At 33.8% G+C, this 12153-nt stretch overlaps 2 protein-coding genes across 2 annotated transcripts; both read left to right on the forward strand.

Moving 5' to 3' along the window:
- The first annotated feature begins 359 nt into the window (after positions 1 to 359).
- Positions 360 to 4184, forward strand: LOC144432035 (protein-tyrosine sulfotransferase A-like). Its single transcript, XM_078120048.1, has 7 exons — positions 360 to 417; positions 720 to 874; positions 1400 to 1560; positions 1634 to 1765; positions 2259 to 2372; positions 2683 to 2892; positions 3977 to 4184. The coding sequence occupies exons 1-7, from the start codon at positions 360 to 362 to the stop codon at positions 4182 to 4184; spliced, it is 1038 nt and encodes a 345-aa protein (XP_077976174.1).
- A 4126-nt stretch (positions 4185 to 8310) lies between these two features.
- LOC120335898 (protein-tyrosine sulfotransferase-like) lies at positions 8311 to 11352 on the forward strand. Its single transcript, XM_039403519.2, has 7 exons — positions 8311 to 8443; positions 8848 to 9008; positions 9463 to 9618; positions 9904 to 10026; positions 10328 to 10537; positions 10731 to 10920; positions 11219 to 11352. The coding sequence occupies exons 1-7, from the start codon at positions 8315 to 8317 to the stop codon at positions 11252 to 11254; spliced, it is 1005 nt and encodes a 334-aa protein (XP_039259453.2). The 5' UTR covers positions 8311 to 8314; the 3' UTR covers positions 11255 to 11352.
- Positions 11353 to 12153: the final 801 nt, after the last annotated feature.

Raw genomic sequence — 12153 nt, forward strand, 5'->3', positions numbered from 1 at the left:
TTAATATTTAGGGCGCTAAAACAACTATATTGAAAGCAGTTAGTAAGGCAGTTGTTGGTTGATTGTAAGATATGAAAAAATAACATAAAAAACAGATTATCAAAAATTTAGCGACATGAATTTAAATGATCTACGGACTTCTAAGTCAGTCTAGGAGGCTTCACCGCTGTGTTTCAAAATATTTGAATGGCGATTTTTTCTATTCCAGTCTATGTGAGCGAGATATCAACAGAAATGAGAGTGGAAACCACGAAATCCCGATAAATTATGCCGAGTGTATCTGTTCGCAATAAACACAATAATATGCAATAATTACAAGCAGTTTTCAGTTATGACCGAAAATCTAGAGAACGAATATTATGTTGCCTGAGTTAGAAATATATTATTATATAATTCTTATTTATCTTACCAAAGAAGGTAACTTTCTCTCTAACAGTAAAAAAAATATATATCATAGCTATCAATTTAATCACAAAAATATCACGATTAAAAAAAATTGGCTCCATTTTGTAAAAATACTTCTAGCGTTTCAAACTGTTGGCGTCAGGAAGTTTATTCTGTTATTATTTCAAATTCTAAAGGTACAGTTAGAGTTTAGATATATGTGTTATATATATACAACAATACTTTTTTTGTCGCAATAACTAAATATTTCTAAGCATTTCAGGGCTTCGGCAATAATAATGATTAATATAGATTATTAATATGTTGCATTTCAGATCACTACTCTGTACGGAAAGCTGGGGATGTTCAGAAGCGACCTAAAACAGTTATTCTTAATCTGTTTATGCGTGTGCTCCTCTGTGCTCTTTTATTATTTGTGTCGAACAATAAAGAAAAAGGATCCAGCGTTAGATATAAACGAAAGGGTAAAGTATTTGAAAAGTAATATATAATGTACAGGCTAATTGAATATTTCTACACTAGAAGACGACAGTATCCAAACATTGTAGAATTTATAGTTTTGCCACGAATCTGTACAAGTACCCAGTCTACATAAGATTAAACAAGATGCCAAATGGAAAGAAATGTACGACGAATATGAACAAAGCAATTTGAAATGTCACGGATAAAAGCATTTGTTTGGCGAAACCATTAGATTGAATAATTTTTAATCTCATTAGTAAACTCGTTGCTCCGCAGGCCTTACCGACCCATACGCGATGCGCTACCTTTGTATACAATGTATACATTGCTCTCTTGTTTTAACGATCGTGAATTCCATTCCATCGAGATTCAGGACTAAAAATCGAAACTATTCCATTGGACTTATGAAATAAATTCAGACTGGCACAAACAATATAAATGAAATGAAACTGTTATTGGAACACAGATAGATCTTAAAAATTACCTGTGAGGGTTCTCTTAACGAATGTTTATATAGCAATTATTTCTTTAGATAAAAGACAGAAGAGACATTGACCTGGTGTTCATAGGAGGAAGTACGCACAGTGGTACAAGTTTGATTAGAGCAATGTTGGATTCTCATCAGGAAATTTATTGTGGATACGGAACATGGCTGATGAGAAATATCTTAGGCGGATTGAAAAATTGGAGAAAGTGAGCGTCGTTATTTTCTTTATGTGTCTGCATATCTAATCATGCATTCAACTATATCACTTGCTATTTTCAGATTTAATCGAAAGCAATTCTTGGTGAACGCTGGTGTGTACCCAGAAGCACTAGATGACGCAATCGCGCAATTCATGTTGGAAGTAATTCTCGGTCACTGTCCGACTTCTAAACTATGTTGCTACAAGGACAAGTATATCTTAACCCACGCAGAGTACGTATAAATTTTATAACTGTGAATAGTGTGGAGCAACCGGGGACCATGGTCATCAAAGAAAACCACAGAGCAGTTGGAAAATGGCCACACGACTAGGCGCAAAATTGATTTTAATGCAATTTCGTTTGCATATTCTTTCTTTATAAGAAGATGCCATGTCCTGCCCTGAGACGACAATACCTTTGGATCTACCCAAGTAATATCAGATGCCCTAGAATTCGGCCAATGCGTGCATTGCACCCCTCTTTTGAATGATTGACAGAGAAATCGTGAATGCTAAATGTATTCGGAAGGGTGCCACGAGTCATAAAAGTTGGAACCACTGGTGTGGAGTCTAAAATATATTATGACTTGGATACATTGAATACACTTTCAATGATATTAATATTCAGTTTGCTTGATCTTCGAGCAAGAAAAAGGTTTTAATCATTTTAAGCAAGCTATTTATTGATTTATATATTGAGTTCAGGTATATCCACAAATTGTTCAAAAATGCCAAATTCATTCACATGGTCAGAGATCCAAGAGCGGTCGTTTATTCAAGTCTATCACAGAATGATTCAAACAATGCCGCAAGTTATTGGTATGTACATACGCATGTATCAGAAATTGGCGCTTCCGTAGTATGTGTATCAAAATGGCGCACAACCTGGTAATCCCAACCTGGTACCTATACTATGTTCAGGTTGTGCGCCATCTTGGTACACATACTACGGGGAGTACCCAAAAAATCTACATAAAAGCAGGAAACCTGCTATTTTCGTTTTGATCAAAGAGCTGGAAAAGGCTGAAAAATAAGTAGAAATTATCATGCATAACTACATATAATATTTTTATGTTCTTTTTTATTTTCTTGATTTTATGATATTATTTTAACTTATCTTAACTTGCAGGATGAATTTTCGAAAATGGGATGAAGATAATATAATAATATTGAACAAATGTGAGGAATTAGGAAAAAAATATTGTTTGTTAGTTAAATATGAACAATTGATATTAAAACCCGTGACGCAAACAAAACGAATATTCAAATTTCTTGGAATTCCATGGAACGACGAAGTTTTGCATCACGAAAGACATATTAACAAATCTTTAATATTAAGGTAAGAAAGTGAAAATACTAATTAAAACTTTTTGTTTGGTAAAACTGTCAATTCAATCTCACTGGTGAATATTCAACTTGAATTGAATTCAGTTAACCAGGCAACAATGAATCGGGTTCTTGTTCCAATGGAACTATACTAAAATAACAAGACATACCGTATTTGCTCGTTTTGTAGCCCGGGCCCTTTTTTTTCAACCAACTCGCTAACCGGGCCCTTATTCAAACCGGCCCTTATTCAAGCACGGGCGCTTGTTATTTTCGATCGTTACAATAATTAATATATTGTTATTTCCAGTTCTCAAGTATGGTTTAAACTAGAATACCGAAAATTTTGACTTTTTCTACGCACCGCAGGTACAATGCCGCAAAAGAAGAAAAGTTTTGCGACGCCCTATCAATATTGAAACGACGCACTTGGGCGTCGCGACGCCCAGTTTGAGAACCATGGTGTTACGTACTCAACGCTATCTGTTATGTACCTGGACGCCTAAGGCGTGAGTGTTATCTACCGGCGCTCAAAATTCAACAGCGTTGTGACAAAAGCGCTTCTTATTTCCTATTGTTCTCTACCAATGAAAAATCAGCTTTTACATCGGGCGGGTATTCAAGCACCGGCCCTTATTTATTTTTATGTTCTGTTTACACGGGCGGCTATTCATGCGGGCCCTTAATGAAGATCGGGCGGTAAAACGAGCATATACGGTAAATATAATAGCTAACTTTTGAAACGCCAATCACCAGCTGCGGTGCACGTTTCTCAATAGCTGCAGTCGCCAAACGTCTAAAAATGAAACCAGTTTGCTGATTATTACGACATTGCAACGGGGTTGCGTAACCCTCTTAATCCAACCACTGAAAATATTTGAATTCGGATACGCCCTGTTATCTTGTTAATGCCATTTTTATCATAAACAAAGGCATTTACAAGTTTATATATTTATTGCAATGTTTTAAATTTTTTCCCTGAGCGGGTGTCTTAGAAGTAAGTGGTATCAGCACAGGCCAAATGTATAAATATCACTCACTTTATGCAGTTGCCCTTAATACAGAATTTGGATAACTTAATGGGCATAATATTTTAGATCAGAAGAATATGTGAGTGAAGATTTATTCAAGCCTCTACATTTGAATGGACTAAAGAGTTGGTTCGGAAATCTCCCAAAAGAAATTGAAGAAAATCTCGGACACAATGGAATTGGTCAATTGATGTATTTTGACTATAATCCAGAAGAGCATACCCCGATTTATGGCCGGCCTGATGAATTTATGATGAAAATGATAAATAAATAAATAGGAATTGTAGAAATTATAGATAATTACCGTCCCCAACGTTAGTTTGATGATTTTTTTTTTCGAAGTTAGTCGACTTCTTTTTGTGGGTAATATACACCAAATTATCGCAATCTGGTTTGTCAATTTGTGAGCTGTAGCTCAATGTCGCCGAATATATCATATTAGGAGAATATATTCTGACGTAAAGATTAGCGCCTCGCGCAGGCACGCATAAAATACTTCTATTTACGGTAGACGTAAAGGTTTGTTTATATCGAATGGGAAAGTAATGCTCATTTTATATTTAATAATCATACAAGAAAAAAGACTTTTCGTTGACTTGAGTCTTCCGATACGAGCTAACATGATTTGATTCACGTAAAAAGAAGTTTTAAACAAGCCCAGGAAAATTCCTATTTTTACATGACTAGTTTCGTTGTATTTCGTAATGAAATTTGTAAATTGCACCAAACCACCTAAAATATTTTTTCATTATATTACGTTATTGCTAAAATTACTAAACGAATAAAAGTTCTATAATATTTAATTTTTATTGGATGATAAGTGATCAATTTTGTTACATGTGAATCAACGAACAATAAATATGAATAGTTGAATTGTTTCCATATATTTGCGAACGATTATTCCTCTAGCAAAATGAAGGGAAAGAAGATAAGGGAGAATAACTATACCAAACTCATGTGTTTCCCCATAGTTAGGACTAGGAGACTTGTCTACTCGATTGCATCGTAAAACACTTCGTTTTGGTGCAATTTTAAGCATAGCTTTTTCTACATCTTCCGGAATATTAGCGAACGATTGTACGAGTCCAGTAAATACACAGGGGTTTTGATACTCGCTTTGTGGATACTTCGGTTCTGTCAAGTTAGAGTAGGTTGAAATCATAACTTTTAATAGACAAGCACTTTTGGGTTGATTACACTGCCATGATTTCAGAGTGGGGCCAAAGTTATTTCGATAACAATAAAACTATTGCAATATTGTGACGAAAACATGAAGATTGTCGGACATATATATCTGAATATTAGACCATGCAATAAATAATGAGAATATCGCATTTACGATATATTCCGCAATATAACTTAATTATGCTTTCTTGGGTTCTAAAAAGTGTTCAAATCGATAGCGATGCCCAATAAAAAAGGGGTATTGCAGACAGTAGGAGAATCAAAATTTTAGAAACAGTTTCATTTTTGTATCGAACTTACCAACAACAGGTTCCCGTCATTTCGAAAAATGTATGTATGTCACTGAGGAAGCTGTATTAACATGCCACGCCTTATATAACTTTCGAAACGCCAAATAAAAACCTTAGGGTATAGGGTCCGCGGACATCTGGGGGTTCGCGACGATATGAAATGAGTCTGATCGATCTTTATTGATTAATTTCAGATCATTGCATCTTTTTGGAAATTTGAAAAACATACATGTGTGAGGCAGCATTTTCAGCTCTTATCAATTTGATGACAAAATACAAGTCTCGACTTGCCGTAGAGTCGGACCGGGCGAGTTTGCTTGTCACAAATTGCTAGGAAAATTATTAGATTGTGCAGTCAAAAGCAATCTCATTCAACATATTATTATATTTTGTGTTGTTGCGATGTAAATGAAACATTGTTCCTCCTGGTTGGTTAGGCATAAGAATTGATACGGCATAGAGTTGGGTCCGTCAAAAATAAGATTCTAAAACATGGGTCCGCGGCCCAATAAGTTCGGGAAACACTGGCCTAACATATAAAACAAATAAACGAAAACGAGTTCGCTGTATACCACCACATTCAGGGTTTTGTTTTTTATCAATTCTAAAAAAACATCGTGTTTTAAAACAAGAGCTTGTTTTAAATCAATTTTTTTCTGTATGTTCTGTATTTTTTATTGAAATACCCCTTGCATCGCCGCGCAACTACGCCAAAACGTTGCGTTCTGGCAGCTGCACACGCAGCCAGAATTATAATTTCAAAAGTGTAAGTAAAATTTTTTTTTTTAATTTTTACTTCTATTGCGTACAATCATCGCCACGTTTGTATCTTGACCAAAGTCATAAGATTTTACCCGGAATATTTAGCCGAGATATCAGAGAGATGTTTTGAGTAAGAAAAATTGACATATTGACATTTTCCACATAAAATGACGGCATTATTATGGTTAATACTGTTCGGGTAAATTATGCTTAGCATACTTTGTTTTTGAGGTTGAAGTGATAGAGTTTTTCAAAGTTATACAAACAAATTTATTCGATCGCTTTTTAATTTTCGCAAGGTGGTGTCATCGCAGCAGGGTCGTTCACGTAATGGCTTATCGGTTGCGTCCTACTGCGCCAACTACTGAACTACAGCTTGAGAAGGTGTGTATGAGCCTCTGTCGATATTTGTAGAGTTTTGAAAGATTTATTGCAAATAAGAAGCGCTTGGCAAGTTTTTACATCCATTTTCCTTCAACCTATTTAATACAAAAAAATCAAATAGTACAGCCATTTTGAACAAAACAGGCAAAAAAAACTTGATTTAAAACAATCGTTTTAAAACAATTCTTTTTGAACAAATCCCTAACCACATTCAAAAAACGGATCCGCGCGAATTGGGTTAATTCCAAATATTTATACGGTGCTAAGAGCAACTTCACTTGATGTACGTAAAAATCGATGTTTGTTTGTACAGCCATCAAATGGTACTCAGTACTATATTTGGGGCAATTTTCTGGATGAGAAATCAAAGGTCAGCAGACAGGGATTTGAAAACGCCGCATGTATTTCTGTTCGACATTTCACGTGTATTCATCACAGTAATATTGAGGTTTGGAACTTTTTGTTAATAAAATACCCTAGGTTATACTCAGAAATCATCCCACTGGAATTGACCTAGACATCTTTGCCAATTCAAGTTTACAATTTTCATGTATGAATGTTCATTACTAAAGTGCTAGTAGAATCAAAATGATGCTAGCAAGAGGAAGGCGCAGATTCAAAAGTGTCGTTATTTTTGTAAAAAAGAAAAATAGTTTCAAGATAAATGGTGGTGCAGAGACCTAATCGGAGCAGCAATATGAGACTGGGATAGGTGCGTGTCCTCTTCTCGCTTATCTCCAAGCTTCCCACCCCAAAACTGATTGCTTAGCAATCTCAACGATTATGATTACCTTGATCACTGTAACTAACTGAACCGGAAAGACGTACCTCTTGAGTCGATTCCGATTGATATAAGCACGAAATGCGGCCATCAGCCAAACTTTTGCGTATTTGTCACCCTGAAAATTTTCTATGTTTTTATAATCTGATCACGACAACCATTATGTCATATATGCGTGCCTCGGAATCGTGCCTATTATCATTGTTGGCGCATTGTCAGAACTTTGTAAACCACCTTACAATACGAATTTTGCAGGTTGGTTTGAATCTATTATTCTTTGCACTCTTTTCCAGTAAAAGTGATATTTTATTTACGTTTTCGCATATGACAAATGCAGTATGGTATATTAACGCCTCTCTCACAAAATAAAATATTAGATTTCAATCTAGATTACGGTTTTCCAGCTCTGAACTTCAAAAATACGAAAAAATCATAACCTGACTCAAAGTGCTGAAATGCCACTATGATCAACATTAAATCAGTTATTATCTAAAAAAAACGACAGAATTGGCGCAATCGTCGTCACTAAGTTAGCGGCAATCTGTAATTGAACTAAAATAAAAATTGAATAACGGGGCATGATTCGAACAGTTATCACTATTATAAGTAATTACAAAATTATAACAATTATTAGTACATACCACTGAATAGGTTTTGTTCTGTTACAGTGGATTTCAATGCAGAATAAAAAGGAATGCTCCCTTTCTATAACAAATTTATAATCCAACCATTGCTGATTCTATTCCCACATTGGTATTCACACTCGTTATGTACTATTGAGTTAATATTTGAGATTGTATTCTCTCATATAAATTTGTAACGTGACTAGACTAGGCTAAACTTAGTTCCGAATCCTTGAATCCTAGTTCGAACTATGAAAATGTTTTCTTTTTTCAGTAATTACCAAAGTTTTCGACTTCACTTCATAACTGTACGTTTTGCGAAATTTGTAAGATACAATTTTCAATGTATTTTTTAACAGTTGTAAAAACTATCATCAAAATGCCTAATACACTAACTAGTCATTTATTACCAATTTGTGTTTGTTCGTTTGTGTTTCCTTTTCTTCTCTTGAAAATAATGGACTATAATCCCGATACCGAACAATGGACACCATATTCAAGTGTTGATGTAAGTATACTGAATCAATAGTAACTCAATGCCCAACATGAGTGATCGTAGTAGAAGTAGATCATAAATAGACGACATATTTTCATAATTTCTTCCAAAAGGCAAGAGCGGAATAAAATTACTTGGAAAACAAACGTTTTTAGACCAAATCTTGTTCCGTTTTAATCATATCCCATATTTAACAGTAATAAACACCATTCCTTAGTTGATGGATATTTCAATAATAAGGAAACAAGTGATAAGTTGGTGATGTTGAGAGTTCTAAACGGTGCACCCAATCACCCTTTTTTCAACTTTTTTTGAGAGTTCCATTTTCGCTAGGATAGTTCAACTGAAATAAATAGTCATCAATATATAATCATGGAATTACGAGTCGGTGATTTTATTAAATCTTTTTTTCTCAGTCTCAAAATCGAAGGCGAATGGAAATAATATTTATTGGGGGAATACATCGGAGTGGCACAACGTTACTAAGGACAATGCTTGATGCCCATGCTGATATTAGATGCGGCCCTGAGACTGTAGTGATCTGCGACGTACTGGGGGCGAGAGAGGCAATGGCAAAGTAAATAGTTGTTTGAGGGTTATAGCAATATGGCAAAATAAACCCCTGGAAACGTGTGAATATTATATAAACAAAGTAATATTTTTTAATTTTGTTGACGTCACCCCACACAAAACGTTAAATTCAAAAACGAATTCCCCCGAGCCCACAGAAAGTTTTGAAGAAATAAATAAAAGTAGCTTTCTAGCGACAACAACAATCATTAACCACTGACGATTTAAAAACAATTGAAAATTAACATTTTTTTTGTTGAGAAAAGCCATCTTGTCACAACAACAAGAAACAATACAAAATGATCCATAAGTCCACTTCGTGTGCTTCGATATATATAGTTGATAAGTAGATAATGGCAAGCGCAACAAATTCAGTTTAATTGTAAAAATAATGCTATTACGAAAGAACGGATGGGGAAAGAATACAACATCTAATTGTGAAATATCTCCTTTTTCCACAGGACACCTATAACTGTTTCGTACCTTTCCAAAATGGACCTATATCCTGAAATAACTGATAATGCTGTTGCACAATTTATTCTGGAAATAATAATTCGTCATGCGCCACCAGCTATTCATTATTGCAACAAGGACCCTCTACAAATGTTGCATTCAAAGTGAGAATCTTATAACGGTTAAATTACGAAAAAAAAAATATATATATATATCGAAGCCAGATCAGAACTTCCCGAAATTTTGCAGTTAGTAAAAGAAGTTGATATTTTTCAACGGAAAATCTTTTCATTTCATAAAATGAATAATTAAGCATATTTGAATTAATGTTATCGCTCAAATTAGAGTAATCTAAATTCTAAAATATAGTGTTATGCATAATTAATATGCGCTCATTGCATTCGAATTATTATATCCTATTGATTTATAGTCTTCTATAACCGTTTTAGATATCTGCATTTTCTGTTTCCGAATGCAAAATTTGTTTTAATGATACGAGATGGAAGAGCAATGACCCATTCTATTATATCAAGGAAATTGAAATTATCTACATATAATATTGAGAGTTATAGGTATGTGAAATTGGTACGATAATTCTGATAACAAATCAGTTAGAGTGTAGAAATAACAGGATGAAAACTGCTTCTAAATGGGTAAAAATAACCTAAATATTGGAAAGATTTAAGCATTTCTAGCTAAGTGAAAACCAGATTGCGATCCAGAAATCCCTCCGTAAATATAAATTTAAATGAAATAGTTCATTTAGAGAAATCAGTTATAATTTCCCAGATCATCGTAGGTCTAGTTTAATCTTGCCTGTGATACCACATTATTTATCAGTGTTTTACGGATCCTTTGTATATTTGATCCTAGGGAAACGTTATCGACGTGGAACAAGAATATAGAGAGAATGTATACGAAATGTATAGAACTTGGAGAGACGATATGTCATTTGGTATATTACGAGCAATTAGTATTGCAGCCGGTGTCAACTACCAAGAACTTGTTTAAGTTTTTGGAAATACCTTGGAGTATCGCAGTTCTGCATCATGAAAAATATACAAACGAAAGTGATTTCTCAAAGCAAGTAAAATTAGAAAACAATATTAAGTACTAATGTGAAATTAAATTAAATGCTTAGTGATCGTTTCTGATTGTTCATGTAATAGAGAAATCAACTGTATTATTTGTTATAAAAACAATAACGCTAGGAGTACTATGGTTTATTTTAATTTAAAACTATAAAAAAGTAAAACAAAATACTCTATTTTGACAGAACCGAAGTATCCACCGATCAAGTATCAAAACCTCTGTATTTGGCTGGACTCACGCAATGGTTTGGTAACATTCCAGAAGATGTAGAAAGAGACATGATCAAAATTGCACCGATGCTAAGTGTTTTAGGATATAATCCAGAAGACAAGACTCCTAACTATGGAGAACCAGATGAGTTTGTCAAAGAAAAGGTTATAGTTATTATCTTCTTCCTCGTCACCATTCTCTTCCTTATCTTTTCTTTTTTTATTAAATATCATTCTCAGTAATTTATTTTTAATAAATAAGCAAATAACTTCAAATATCAAGGAAAATGGAAGACTAACATAACAAGATAAGGTCTGAATAATAAATGTTCTATTGTCAATTACGTTTGATAATAATTAGGTCACTTAAATTCTTTACTTCTCGCCTGCTTTCCATTTTTCTCATTTTCTAAACTGCTTTGTCAGTAATAAATTAGTGATAACTGAATATATAACTTTACAGATTAAGAAAGAAAAGAAGAATACCATCACAAGTTGACGTTGTTATAATGGGCTGCACATTACTAATAAACCTACATGTCAGTTATGAGAAGGAATCGGGCAAACCCCTTGTAATGATAAATCTTTTATGACGTGTTCAAAAGTTTTTTTTACGCAAAATAATTCATGTTTATTGTTCTGGGAAGATCAATTCAAAGAACAGTCTTTTTTCTTGTAAGGATAATAAATAAAAAAGAAAGACTTTTGGCCGGGCGAAAAGAAAATCCGAGTAGGCCTTCAAAATTAAATATCAAATTAAATTTTATTATCGGAGGTTCGATTGACAGACATTAAGAATTCTACCTATAGGTGTATGGTGCCAGTACATCACATACAATTCATTGATCAATTTATTTTGTTATTATTCTTGTTCTTAATTCTGATTTACTTATTTCATAATAAAAGCTATCATATACAGCAAATAAATTATTAAAGAGATATTCGAATGATCATATGGTTGTCATATGAATGTAAGAAGCACTCATAGCTGAGTATGCTAAACTAATCATTAACGTATTTCATCACAATTAAGTTCAGCTCTGAGGAGTTTAGTAAAATTTGGGTATTTGGTCAACGGCAAACAATTTGTTACACACTTATTAGTGTTACCATGTCTATTCCTCTGTTCATTAATGAACAGAGTCAAAAATGGCTCAGTCTTGCTTCTATATTAAGAAATTCAACTAATTGATGCTCTGTGGTAAAGAAAATAAATTCTCTTTTGTGAATATTGAAACTATTGCTTACTTAGATTTATGAATGAGGCATGTTTGATATAGGGGAGGGAAAAGAAATCTCAAATTTTAATTTCACGCTATGACAATGCTGTTGCGAATATTCAACTAGTTTAAGTAAATTTACGTTACTACCAACATTTTCAAGACATGTTTCAGGATG

Source organism: Styela clava, chromosome 2, assembly GCF_964204865.1.
Source record: "Styela clava chromosome 2, kaStyClav1.hap1.2, whole genome shotgun sequence".
In the NCBI taxonomy this organism is placed as follows: domain Eukaryota; kingdom Metazoa; phylum Chordata; class Ascidiacea; order Stolidobranchia; family Styelidae; genus Styela; species Styela clava.

Coding starts and splice junctions, on each gene's coding strand:
- LOC144432035 (XM_078120048.1), top strand. CDS start 360: ATGTTGCCTGAGTTAGAAATATATTATTATATAATTCTTATTTATCTT. Junction 418..719: donor TATTTATCTTACCAAAGAAG/GTAACTTTCTCT, acceptor GTTGCATTTCAG/ATCACTACTCTGTACGGAAA. Junction 2,373..2,682: donor AACAATGCCGCAAGTTATTG/GTATGTACATAC, acceptor CTTAACTTGCAG/GATGAATTTTCGAAAATGGG.
- LOC120335898 (XM_039403519.2), top strand. CDS start 8,315: ATGCCTAATACACTAACTAGTCATTTATTACCAATTTGTGTTTGTTCG. Junction 10,027..10,327: donor TATAATATTGAGAGTTATAG/GTATGTGAAATT, acceptor ATTTGATCCTAG/GGAAACGTTATCGACGTGGA. Junction 10,538..10,730: donor AACGAAAGTGATTTCTCAAA/GCAAGTAAAATT, acceptor CTATTTTGACAG/AACCGAAGTATCCACCGATC.